Source organism: Muscardinus avellanarius, assembly GCF_963383645.1.
Source record: "Muscardinus avellanarius genome assembly, chromosome: 12".
Taxonomy (NCBI): Eukaryota; Metazoa; Chordata; class Mammalia; order Rodentia; family Gliridae; genus Muscardinus; species Muscardinus avellanarius.
Window position 1 is genome coordinate 71,764,638 of NC_137798.1, and position 14,427 is coordinate 71,779,064.

Below are 14,427 nucleotides of genomic sequence, written 5' to 3' on the forward strand. Positions count from 1 at the left end.
AAGGGGTCCTAACAACATAACAAAGCAAGTAGAGTTCAGAGACCAAAAAAAATAACACCAATCCAGAAATCACAAAGCAGAACAGGAGTGAATCAAAGGATTCTAGACCAGATGATACATAGGCTCTGAGATTTACATCCCTGGACCAGAATGACAGCAAAGCAAACCTAAGAGGGAGCAGGGATGAGAAAGACCCGATAAAGGAATTCAGAAACGGGGAGGGTTAGGTCTGAGAGCTGTTCTTTTGCCATTGTGGTTATATAACCAGTACCCACAATTATTAATGTGTTTGTGCATTATTGGTGCTATTGTTAAGAACAAAAGCTCAGAGACCCTGATCTGGGGCTCTTCCCAAGAGCCCATTGTCCTTAAAAACCTTACAGTGAAGCTCAGCCCTATACAGTCACGAAAAGTTTTGTAACTCAAAGTCACCTTAGGTCAAAAGACCTTACTTGCCTTTGTGGGAATATTAGCATTTGACTCCTATATTTATAGTTTTAAATTTTTATTCTACTTTAGTGTCATTCCATGCCATTTTGTTTTTTCACATTTTTTAATCATGATCTCTCAGCTAATTTCATATATTTACATTTAATGTTATATTTTTAGATTACTTACATAAGACAAGTTAAAAATAAAGGCAAAAGGAAGACAGCTTGAAGACAGTTCACACTGGACCATTGGAAATGAATTGTGTCTTCCTCCTTTTGGCTTTATAACTTTTCTATAAATGTTTGTCCTCCTGAACAAAAAAATAACTAAAAATTTGTTTATAGTGTTGCTTACAGTATACATCTATAAGCTAGAGAGTACATGTATTAAGAAAAACTACTTTTCCATTTCCCTGATTATATACCTTAGCCAAAAGGTATTATCATATTTTCTTATTCATCTTTTTAATTTGCCTACAAAACTTGACTCTTATGACAGTGTAACAAAAGGATAGGAAAAACTTAGTTTTCAGTCTACTGTTAACAAATGTTTGCATTGTTTTTATAAAAAATGGACAATTCTAGAAGGGAGTGGTGGCGCACACTTATCCCAGCATTTGGGAGGCTGAGACAGGAGGATCCGGGTTTGCGGCCAGCCTCAGCTACTTAGTGAGGCATTTTAAAACTCAGTGAGACCCTGTTTCAAAATAAAGAATAAAAAGTAAGGCCAGGCGTGGTGGCGCACGCTTGTAATCCCCGCGCTTGGGAGGGGGAGACAGGAGGATCGCGCAGGTTCGAAGCCAGCCGCACTGGCTTAAGAGACCCTGTTTCCAAATAAAAAAGTATAAAGATAGGTCTGGGAGTGTAGCCCGGAGGTAGAAGGGTTTCCAGCAACCCCCGTACCACAAAAAAAAAAAAAAAAGGGCAAGGGGTGTAGCTCGGAGGTATAATGCCCCTGATTTTTTATCCCCAGTACTCAAAAAAAAAAAAAAAAGGACAATTCTATGATAAAGAACACTGGAATTATGGACAAGAATAAGATTTGAAGTTACATGTACTGTTTCTTTATACAGGCCATCTTCTTTGTCAGTCTGTATGATTTGACTATTCAATGGACAGCATCTTTTGACCTTGAAAAAGTTAGTACACTTTTTCTTCTGAAGAAGATCTGAGAATATAGTTAAGAAAACAATCATGTGCATAAGTATAATTAGTGTGCAATATGTGGTTAATAGAATGTGCAATAAAAATTTTAAGATAAAAATTTTCATAGTACCTAAATGCAGAGAAAATGTAAGGTTCTTACATTGCTTCATAAAGGAGGTGCTTTTAAAGAAAATTATTTATTTTTATTTTATTTTCCTTGAATAATTTTAAACTTAAGAAATGTTGCAAGACAAAAAAAATGACTATATATCTATCACCCAGACTCCCCCAAATGTTAACATTTTACCACATTTGTTTTACAATTTTATAATATACATATTTTCCTGAATTGCTTGTAAGTAAATTGCAGACATGATGCCTCTTTACTCCTATTTCAATGTACATTTCCTAGCAAAAAACAAGTGGATGGGAGAAAATAAAAAGACATTCTATTGCATAACCTTAGTATAATTATGAAAATCAAGAAGTGAACAGTGACACAATACTATTATGCAATCTTATTCTCATTAAATTTTGCCAGTTTTTCTAATAATGTTCTTTATAAAAACATTCTTTTGTTCTGATCTGGCATCCAACCCAAAATCATACATTACATTTAGCTATCATGTCTCTTTAGACTCCTTTAATCTAGGGCAATTTTTTCCTCAATTTTTTTTTTTTTTTTGCCTTTCACAACCGTAATATTTCTGAAAAATATAGGCCAATTTTTATACTGTGTCCCCAAAACTTAGATTTTTCTAATGTTTCCTAATGACTCGATTCATTGTGCATTTTGTCAGAAATACATCAAATATGATGTTGTATCCTTCTCAGTGCATTTTATCAGGGAGCCAGTAATGTCAGTTTATTCCATTACGGGCGATACTAGCTTTTATCACTTGGATTAGATGGTATCTGCCATGTCTCTCCATTGAAAAATACTGTTTAATTGCTTCAAACAAGTGTCTTGGGTGGTTATACTTTGATACCATATAAATATATTGTAATGCCAGGCATAGTGGCAATATTGCATGCCTGTAATCCCAGTACTTGGGAAGCTGAAACAAGTGGATGGTAACTTCACAGCCAGCCTTAGCAATTTAGGAAGGCTTTCAGCAACTTATTTTCTATTTCCAAATAAAAAATAAAGTAGAGCTAGAGATAGAGCTCAGAGGTAAAATGCCCATGGGTTCAATCCCCAGCATCATAAATAAATAAATAAATAAATAAATAAATAAATAAATAAATAGTTTTTCTTTAGGTTTGCCTTCTAGTTTTAGCATTATTTTTACCTGAGCCAATTATTACTATGATGTTTGCCAAAGTGATGATTTTCTAATTTCAACATTTCTTTGTCAATTGTCATTCCGTTGTAAGGAAGAATGTTTACTCATTTAAAGAATGTTAAATTCTTTATTTATATTGTTGTATGTTCATGGATTTTTATTTTCATTTTATTAAATCTGTTACTCTTCTAACTTATTTTGGTGATCAAACTGTGCCAGATTTGGCCAAAAGGAGTCTCTTCAGGCTTGCTTCAAGATCATTTTGACACATTCCCATCTCTATTTGAGTACTTTCTTGCTTTAAAATGCTATAAAGGAAGAGTAGTAATTTCCCAAGAAAGCAAAAGGATGAGAGAAAAATTATTCTAAGCAGAAAGAATGTTATATACAATGGCAGAAAAATATGAAATAATTTTCTAAGTGGTAGAGTAATCATTGATGAGATCTAAATGGAAGCAAAGAAGGGCTTTGTATACTCTTCTAAGGAATGGAAATTTTATCCTATGAGTAATAGTAAACTATTGATATAAATTACAGAGCTAGCATTTTGGAACAACAGTGCTCTGCTTTACAATCTTGATGCACAAGAATCCCGGGTACTTTCCTTTCATAGTTTTCACTCAGCCCTAGAAAATAGCAATCATTTTAGATATACTCTCTAAGTTTTGTCAAATTCAATGAAACTCATTATCTTGAATAAGCAAATAGGAAAACTTATAAAACTTTTCAAATAAAGACAGTACAAGAAATTATTGTCAGGAACACAAAATGCCTTCTGGTCCTGAGTCTATAAACTCTATTTCCAATGTTTCCCTGGAGCTTTGGAAATAATTTCTCTGAATTAGTGATATTTATGTGAATGACCATGTGCTCTCTACACCTGACGCATACAGTCTTTGTATTACCACAGACCCCAAGTAGTTAAGCCAAGCATATCACTGTCATCTTTACTCTTTGAGTTTCCTAGGAAAGCTGTTCAATGCTATTATTGGTTTGCTATTCAGAAAGATACAGGAAGTAGAAATACAAGTGATTCTAGCTGTAATTACTGTGTGAAATAGAAACAATAATATTGTGGACAGAACAATATATTCCTTAAGGTTTTAAATGTATCCAAAGGGAGAATAAAATTTATACTTTTGGTAGATTAGGGAACTCTTTTACTGATTATTTCAAAGAATAAAATTCTTCCTGAGGCTTTTTATTTAATCAAGAACCTGCATGGACATTTTGTTTTACTATAGTCTATCCTATGACCTGAAAGAATCTTTTCTTCATTTACTTTTAATAAGAAAATGAACTTTCAAATCAAGATGAAACACTGTGCATTGAGACTTGGTAGGTTAAAAAGGATGAATTTCAAGTGAGAAAAATAACTTTACTGGTTTAAATGATGTCCCTCAAGAAAAGGGTTGCATACAGCAAAGGTCCTTGTTACCCTGCTCTGTAGAAGGGGACCTGTTTGCACTTTTCCTGTCTCTTTGAAGGCCTTCTACATTATAAGTATTATATGTCTTTAATGATGGTAATCCTGAGTGAACTCGAATTTGTTTGCACTGAGTTCCCACATAGTCTTTCAGTGATTATAACTGTTGCAGGAAAGATAAGCGATCTCAATTTTTCAGGTATTTTCCCTGAAAAGATCCTGAACTAAAATGTAGTCGACACCATTTTTGAACTGACTGAACCCAAAATGTGAAAGAAATTAGTTAAATATTATTTGTGAAAAGCTGGCCTTATTACAAAGACTTCTAGCGCCAATTTATGAGCACGTTAGCTTTAATCCTATAAATCTACTTCAGAAAATTAAACCCATTGCAGAGGGATTCTACCAATTTAGATATTATAATAATTCAACTTGTCACTTTTTTTCCAGTGCAGACAGTTACTAGTAGGGAGAATGTCTAGACTTCCTCCTCCACCTCCACCCTCAGGACCCCAAAAATGCCATATTTTAAGGAACTTTATAATTTCTTTTTGCCAGATTAACTAGCTGACCCATAAATTGTCAGAGAACCTATAGTCTCATATAGCTGGGTAATTTTACTAATGTAAATTAAAATAAAAAGTCCCTGAACACTGTGATTTTTTTTTAAGTAGGACATATATTTTCACTTGTTTTTGTTTTGTTTTATTTTATTTTATTTTGTAGTATGAATGAATTTAATGGAGGTGGTATCCACAAATTTTTCTGACCATTCATATTCATTTGTAAGATAGCTATCAGAATATATTTGTGGCCATGAAATAGTTTCGGGTTTTTTTTTTTTTATTGGTGCACTGTATTCATACATCATAGTGGGATACAAACTTTTGTAGACATACATGCACACATCGCCCAATCAGCCCCCACCATATCCCCACCCCATTCTCTCCCCATCCCTCCCTCCCATGCTAAGCTTAGTGGTTGACATCTAGTATTATAGCAATTTATCCAAAATTAAAAATGATAATCTCACATAACAGTTTCATTTGTCTGATACCAAGCTTTCGATGACTTAAAGATAACATTTCAATATTTCTCTTTGCTTTCTTTCTTACCAGAGAATATTTTTTCTATTTTTTTAGGTGAAACTATCATATATTTATATATTTATTTTTCAGAAAAAAACTCTATCCTAATATGGAATATGGACTCTAGATACCCAAAACGATCTTGAAATAGAACAAAGCTAGAAGATATATATTTTCTGATTTCAAACCATATAAAGCTACAATAGTTGAAACAGAGTAGTACTGTTATAAAGGCAGATATATAAACCATTGGAGTTAAATAAAAGCCTAGAGATACATTCTTCCATATATTGTCAAGTTATTTTTGACAAGGTTTCCACGAACATTTGGTGATAGAAATAATAATATTTAACTAAATATTGTTGAAACATAATAATTACATGGAAAAGAATAAAGTTGGACCCTTACCTAATCCCATATACAAATATTAACTCAAAATAGATAAAAGACCTAAATATAAATCTTAAGACTATAAACTTTTAGAAGAAAATCTGGGTCATAAAACCTCACAGCACTGAAATTGGCAGTGATTTCTTGGATATGATTTCAATGGCACAGGCAACAGAAGAGTATACAAACTCCCTAAAAAATAAAAAAAATATATTGTATATCCAAAGACAATGTAAACAGAGTTAACAGTTACTAATAGAATGGGATAAAATATTTCCAAATGCTATATCTGAAGGTATATTAATATTCCAACTAGACATCCTAAAAATTAACAACAATAAAGGCAAACAATACAATTTAGAGATAGGTAAAAGACTAACATAAATAATGAATCTCCACAGATAACCAATCTTAGTTTGTCTGTTGGATGGAAAATCTTGTTTCTCTGGTTCTGGTGTGTGTTACCTATTTCTTCTTTGTAGTTAATCTCTTTGAGTATTTTCTCTAGCGCTGGTTTTGAAGACATAAATTCCTTCAGTTTCTGTTTGTCATGGAAGCTTCTTATTTCTCCATCTAATTTGATAGAAAGTTTTGCTGGGTAGGAAATTTTTGGCTGGAAGTTGTTTTCTTTCAGAGTTTGGAATATATTACGACAAGCCCTTCTGGCTCTCATGACTTGGTTTGGGAAGTCTGGAGTGATTCTAATTGGCTTGCCTCTGAATGTCACTTGGCCCTTTGTTTTTGTTGCCTTTAAGATTCTCTGCTTGGCTTCCACATTGGTCATTTTGACAATTATGTGGCATGGGGATCCTCTTCTCTGATCCTGTCTAAAGGGAGTACTATAAGTTTCCTAGACCTGTGTATCAACCTCTTGCTCTATGTTTGGAAAATTTTCTACTATTACTTCCTTGAAGAAATTGTTGATTCCTTTGGTTTCACTTTCTTTTCCCTCCTCTATTCCAATTATTCTTAGGTTAGCTCTCTTAAAATGGGCCCATATTTCTTCAATATCATATTCCTGCTGTCGGATATTTTTTCCTAGATTAGAAACTATGCGTTCATTTTTGGAATGATCATCTTCTAAGAGCGAGATTCTGTTCTCCATGTGGTCTAATCGGTTGTTTGTGCTTTGAATTGAGGCCTTTACTTCATTAATTGCATCCTTTATCTCTTTTTTACTCTCTCTGAGTTCTTTTCGAAGCACCTCTATTATTTCTACAGTTATTTTCCTGATTTGATCTTCTAGAAATCTCTGATTTTCTGTTTTATCGGGTTCTGATGTTGTGGGGTTGTGGGCATTCATTGCTCCAGTATTATTCCTCTTTGCCATGATTTCGGAAGTTTGTGCCTTCTCTGGGTTCTTCCCTTGGGTCACTATGACTTCACTTAAGGTGCTCTGGATCTCGAGTCTGTAGTATCTCAGACCCCACTACTCCTTTACTGGGTTGTATCACAGAGTCTCCGACCCAGAGAGTCGATAGAGGCTGCTTTAGACTGTGGGGGGGTGCCAGGTTGCACTTCTCCTATGGTGTGATATCTCTGCCACCGCCCCTCCCCCACTGGGTCAAGTCCCAGGGAGTACAGTACTGGGATTTCTCCTCTGTGGCCCGCAATTTGACTCACTGTTCTTGAGTACGCAGATGTAGCCGTACTGGATTCGGTGAATTCTCTTCTGCCGCCGCCGGTGGCAATATGGCGCCGCTGCTAAGCCCTCGGCCGTGAGGCTGGCGTATTTCTTCTTGGTTTTGATTTCCACTCTGAATCCCTGCGGCGTGTGCTGAGCTCAGCCACTGGGAGCTTTAGATTTTACCTGCAGCGAGAAATCCCGCCTGGCTGTTCCACAGCGGCTCACCTCGGCTTGCTGTAGCCGTCCGGTGAATTTGCCGCTGCCACCAGCAGTAACGCGCTGCTGCTGCATCCTCGGGCGTGAGGCCGGTTATCTCCTCTGTGGCTCTGAGCTCTGTGCTCAGTCCGCTTTCTCTCTGGAGCCTGGTGATTTTTTTGTTTCTCTGGTGATGGTGTTTTCTGGCTATGAAAGGCGCTGATTTTGTGGTAATGGAGATTGGTTGTTAGCGGGGCTCTTAAGCCCCGCTTTTCTCGGTCGCCATCTTCCCGGAAGTCCTAGTTTCGGCTTTATAGGAAATTACTTTCTTTGTTAAAAATTCAAACTTCTGCCGGGCATGGTGGCACACACATGTAGTCCCCACGCTTGGAGACAGGAGGTGGAGACAGGAGGATCACACAGGTTCGAAGCCAGCCTTGCTGGCTTAAGAGACCCTGTTTCCAAATAAAAATATAAAATAGGTTTGGGAGTGTAGCCCAGAGGTAGAAGGGTTTCCAGGAACCCCAGTACCACCCTCCCAAAAAAAATCAAACTTCTTTTTATTATAATCTTTGTACTTTTAATATTTTTCCATTTCTTTATGGAAATTGACAGTCAGGCAACAAATCACCTGGCTTTTTTCTCGGTTTTTTATCTCTTCTCTCAGACATCTATGCTGGATTCAGACATTAGAAGAGGGTTAGGATGTACAGGAAAACATGTTTTGATCCATTTTCCTGGTGATTGTGTTTTCTAATGACCAAAGATAGTAAAAAGAATTTGGGGTTATAACTTACAAAATTTTTAAAAATCAGAGATAACTATTCATAATATAAATCACTAGCATAAACATCAGAAAATAGTTCAAATTATGTTTTCTTTAAAAATGGAAACATAACTAATTGCTTGCCAGATTAATTTGAGAAATTGTGTGTGTGTGTGTGTGTGTGTGTGTGTGTGTGTGTGTGTGTGTTACTGGAGAATGAATCCAGGTGCATCTTACCTTAGAGCTACACCCCCAGTCCTATTTTATTTTTATTTTGAAACAAGATCTCCCTAGGTTGATGACAGTCTCATTATTTGCTGAGACTGTCCTCGATCTTATGATCTACCTGTCTCAGCCTCCCAAGTATTGGGATTACCTTTTAAAATGCTCTGCTGTCATGCTACTAGTTCTTGGAAAGCCTCCATAAAAGACCCTAAGCTATACATCTGAGTATTATATATTCTTAGCCTAGTCTCCAGCTGCTTATTTCTCTCTGTATATATCTGTGGGACTGTTTCTACAGCATTGTTAGTGTACTTTTGATCTGAAAAAAAAGGAGTACTAGACCAATAGTTTCCAAAGTAATCTAGCTACAATTGTTAGTTAAATGGAATCTTTGAGCCCTCTGCAGTAACTAGGATTGAATGTAGGGCTTCATGCATGCTAGCCAAGCACTCTATCACTGAGCTAACCCCCAGTCCCTAATGGAACCTTATACAGAAACATAATCATTCTGCATTTGGTGAAGGATACAGCAGAACTGGGCCTGTGAAAGATACTATTTAGTCATTCCTTTTGCTTAAAAAACAGTAGTTATTTTCTATTTCATTTATTCTCAAGTGGATAAAGTAAGTGACAGACATACTTTTTATCATCTGTATGGATCAAGTTAGCTCTTCTTTATGGGTGAAGTTAGATTACTGTTCATATTGTTGATCTGGGGTGGATCATGAGTAAAAGGAAGCCTTTTGGTACATAAAAGGTACTCAAAAGTTTTTCTTTGAAAATATAACATGAACACACAGATATACCCACATTGGCACACCCCTCTGCTTGCTAATGTGCTATTAGATTGAATTCTTCTTTGAGGCATTCCTTTTAGTTAATTTACTATACATGCAAAAAGTTTCTATGCTAACATGCAAATAGAACATGGAGAAATCAATATTAACCCATTAATGTCAAAGTATGTTAATTTATCTATTCTACAATATATAAAATTATAAAACAGCATATTATATACCATAAATGCATTAAATTTTTATTTTTCAACTAAAATAAAATTACTCTGAAAACTCAGTAGCAATGAAAAAAGAAAAATGAAGTAACACAATTTAAAAATGGGCAATAGCTGTGTGTGGTGGCACACACCTGTAATAATCCCAGTAGTTGGGAGACTAAAACAGGAGGATTGCAGGTTCACAGCCAGCCCCAGCAACCTAGCAGGCACTCAGCAACTTAATGAGACTCTGTTTCAGAATAAAAAGTTAAATAGAGCTGGGGGAGTAACTCAGAGGCAGAACACCCCTTAGTTCAGTCTCTAGAAACACACACACACACACACACACACACACACACACACACACCACAATCCCTAAGAAGGATGGTCATAGAACTGGATGTTATGGTGCACACCTGTAATCCCAGTACTGGGAAAACTAAAACAGGAGGATTGCAGGTTCACAGCCAGCCCCAGCAACTTAGCACGGCCCTAAATAATGTCTTTGGGTTTCATCTCAGTACCATTGAGGGGAAGGGGCAATAGACATTTCTCAAAAGAAAATGTACAAATGGCCAAGAAGTATATGAAAAAGTGCTTAGCATCACTAGTCATCATGGAAATGCACATCAAAACCACATTGAGATATCACCACATCACCTTACTCCAATAAGAATAATTGATATAAAAAGAGTACATTCTTGTGCTAACAAGGATGTGGGGTAAAGGGAACCTTTGTCCACTCCTGATGGAAATGTAAATTGATAGGAAACAGGAGTTGGGCATGGTAGCACATGCTTATAATCGCGGCATTTGGGAGGCTGAGACAGGAGGATCACAGTTCATGGATAGCATCAGCTACTACTTAGTGAGACCCTTTACAACTCAATGAGACCCTGTTTCAAAAAATAAAGAGTAGCCCGGCATGGTGGTGCACGCTTGTAATCCCCGCACTTGGGAGGTGGAGACAGGAGAATCATGCAGGTTCGAAGCCAGCCGCTCTGGCTTAAGAGACCCTGTTTCCAAATAAAAGAAGTATAAAAATAGGTCTGGGAGTGTAGCCCAGACGTAGAAGGGTTTCCAGGAACCCCAGTACCACCAAAAAAAAAACCAAAAAGTAAAAAATAGGGTTGGGGTGTATCTTGGAGGTAGAATGCCCCTGGGTTCAATCTCTAGTACTGAAAAAAAAAAAAAGCAGTATGGAGGTTCTCAAAATATTGAAAACAGAACTATGATCTAGCACTCCACTATATATCCAAAAGAAATGAAATAATTCTGTCAAAGAGGCATCTGCAATCCCATGCCCATTGCAGTACTTTCACAATAGCCAATAATGGAAACAGCTAAAGTGTCCATCAACTGATGAATGGATAAAGAAAAATGTAACACACAATAGAGTACTATCAGTCATAAAACGAATGAAGTCATGTCATTTGCAACAACATGGGTGGAACTGGAGATTATTATGTTCTGCAAAATAAGCCAAACACAAAAAGATAAGTAATACTTGACCTCACCCATATGTACAGTCTAAAAAAGCTGACCAAGGGCTGGTGAGAGTAGACAGGGGCATAAATTTTCATGAATAGGTACTAAGTGACATTCTGAGTGGAATAAGAAGTTCTGGTATGCTATTTCACAGTGAGGAACTAGAGATAACAATAATATACTGTATATTAAAAAAAAACTTGAAGAAAGGATCCTGAATGTTCTCACCACAAAGAACTGATAAATGTTTGAGGTGGCAGATATATTCATCCTGACTTAAACATTAGATAAATCCATGTAGTGGCACATGGTTGTAATCCCAGTACTTGGGAGATTGAGACAAGAGGATTGATCCATGCCCAGCATCAGTAACTTAGTGAGGCCTTTTGCAACTTACTGAGACCTGTTTCAAAATAAAAACATAGCTGGGCATGGTGGCACAAGCTTGTAATCCCAGCACTTGGAGGCTGAGACAGGAGACTCGCACAGGTTCTAAGACAGCCTCGGCTATTGGTTGAGGCTCTCAGCAACTTAGTGAGACCCTGTTTCCATATAAAGCATAAAACAGGTCTGGGAATGTAGCGTGGAGGTAGAAAGCCCCTGGGTTCCACCCCAGTACCAAATATATATATTTGAAAATAGGGCTCAAGGTGTGGCTGAGAAGTAGAATGCCCCTGGGTTAAATTTCCAGTAAATTTATTAATTAAAATGAACATTTAAAATAAAATGAACATTTGATTATGCATATTCATGTATTGAAACATCACATGATATCCCATGAATATGTATAATTTTTATTTTTTTTATTTTTTTTTATTGGTGCACTGTATTCATACATCATAGTTGGGATACAAAAAAAACTTTTGTAGACATACATGCACACATGGCCCAGTCAGCCTCCACCCGATCCCCACCCCGTTCCCTCCCCATTCCTCCTTCCCATGCTTGGCTTAGTGGTTGACATCTAGTATTATAGCAATTTATCCAAAATTAACAATGATAATCTCACAGAACAGTTTCATTTTTCTGATACCAAGCTTTTGATGACTTAAAGATAACATTTCAATATTTCTCTTTGCTTTCTTTCTTACCAGAGAATATTTTTTTCTTTTTTTTTTTTTAGGTGAAACTATCATATATTTATTTATTTATTTTTCAGGAAAAAAAATCTATCCTAATATGGAATATGGACTCTAGATACCCAAAACGATCTGGAAAAAGAACAAAGCTAGAAGATATATATTTTCTGATTTCAAACCATATAAAGCTACAATAATTGAAACAGCGTAGTACTGTTCTAAAGGCAGATATATAAACCACTGGAGTTAAGTAAAAGCCTAGAGCTAAATTCTTCCCTATATTGTCAAGTTATTTTTGACAAGGTTTCCACGAACATTTGGTGGAGGAAATAATAATCTTTTAACTAAATATTGTTGAAAAATAATAATTACATGAAAAAGAATAAATTTGGACCCTTACCTAATCCCATATACAAATATTAACTCAAAATAGATAAAAGACCTAAATATAAATCTTAAGACTATAAACTTTTAGAAGAAAATCTGGGTCATAAAACCTCACAACATTGAAATTGGCAGTGATTTCTTGGATATGATTTCAATGGCACAGGCAACAGAAAAGTATACAAACTCCCTAAAAAATAAAAAAATATTGTATATCCAAAGACAATGTAAACAGAGTTAACAGTTACTGATAGAATGGGATAAAATATTTCCAAATTCTATATCTGAAGGTATACTAATATTCCAACTAGAAATCCTAAAAATTAGCAACAATAAAAGCAAACAATACCATTTAGAGATAGGTAAAAGACTAACATAAATAATGAATCTCTACAGATAACCAATCTTAGTTGACTGTTGGATGGAAAATCTTATTTCTCTGCTTCTGGTGTGTGTTACCAATTTCTTCTTTGTAGTTAATCTCTTTGAGTATTTTCTCTAGCGCTGGTTTTGAACATAAATTTCTTCAGTTTCTGTTTGTCATGGAAGCTTCTTATTTCCCCATCTAATTTGATAGATAGTTTTTCTGGGTAGGGAATTTTTGGCTGGAAGTTGATTTCTTTCAGAGTTTGGAATATGTTACTCCAAGCCCTTCTGGCTCTCATGACTTGGTTTGGGAAGTCTGGAGTGATTCTCATTGCTTTGCCTCTGAATGTCACTTGGTCCTTTGTTTTTGTTGCCTTTAAGATTCTCTGCTTGGCTTCCACATTGGTCATTTTGACAATTATGTGGCGTGGGGATCCTCTTCTCCGAAACTCACCTCGGCTTGCTGTAGCCGTCCGGTGAATTTGCCGCTGCCGCCAGCAGTATGGCGCTGCTGCCGCGTCCTCGGACGTGAGGCCGGTTATCTCCTCTGTGGCTCTGAGCTCTGTTCTCAGTCCGCTTTCTCTCTGGAGCCTGGTGATTTTTTTGTTTCTCTGGTGATGGTGTTTTCTGGCTATGAAAGGCGCTGATTTTGTGGTAATGGAGATTGGTTGTTAGCGGGGCTCTTAAGCCCCGCTTTTCTCGGTCGCCATCTTCCCGGAAGTCCTTTTTTTTTTTTTTTTTTTTTTAAACAGGGTCTCACTATGTTGCTGAGGCTGGCTACAAACCTGCGGTCCTCCTATTTCTGCCTCTTAAGTAAAGTACTGGAATTACAAGCATGTGCCAGGAGTAACTATATATATCTTCAATAAATTCGTGCTTGGGAACTTCATTTTACTAACTAACAAGTATTCTAATTTTAGTGGAGAGGACATGCATTGCAGAAGCCAAGACAGCCTAGATTTGAATCCTGACTCTTCTGTGATTTAGGCAAATATATATAGCCTCTCTAAACCTCTCATCTGTAAGAAGTTAATGATGGTGCCTCACTATAAGATTGTTGTTAAAATAATAAGTTAATTTACTACAGTCTCTTTACACATAGTAAATACTCAAAAAGCATCAACCAGGTTTTGGCATATGATACTATTGCAACTTGATTTAATGTTCCACAAACATTAATGTTCATGGAACATTAAATCAAGTCCGCAGGCCATGTTTTGGAAGCAGGAGAAATAAATTCATACCTGGTAATATTTTGGAAGGAACAGTTGAAATTGGAAGTAGTTAATATGTATGTCTTTTCCAATTTTTTATCAGTATTTCAGCATCATATTCTCAGTTAATTAATTATTTTCCTATTTAGGTCACAGTGCTGTGGATATCACCAAGGTGGCTAGAAGACACCGCATGTCTCCTTTTCCTCTGACATCTATGGACAAAGCCTTTATCACAGTCCTGGAGATGACTCCGGTGCTTGGGACAGAAATTATCAATTACCGAGGTACTATCATATTTGCCTTTTGTTCTTTCTTTTCT

General features: G+C 36.3%; 1 protein-coding gene across 9 annotated transcripts in view; it reads left to right on the forward strand.

The window, feature by feature from the left end:
- Nucleotides 1–14,427, forward strand: part of GPHN (gephyrin) — a gene marked incomplete at both ends in the record, with an annotated part of 546,660 nt that overhangs the window by 416,992 nt on the left and 115,241 nt on the right. For all 9 annotated transcript variants that reach the window (XM_080706865.1, XM_080706872.1, XM_080706867.1 and 6 more), the window contains one exon: nucleotides 14,255–14,392. In XM_080706865.1, the coding sequence (XP_080562991.1) occupies nucleotides 14,255–14,392 (138 nt within the window). The remainder of the gene's footprint in view (nucleotides 1–14,254; nucleotides 14,393–14,427) is intronic.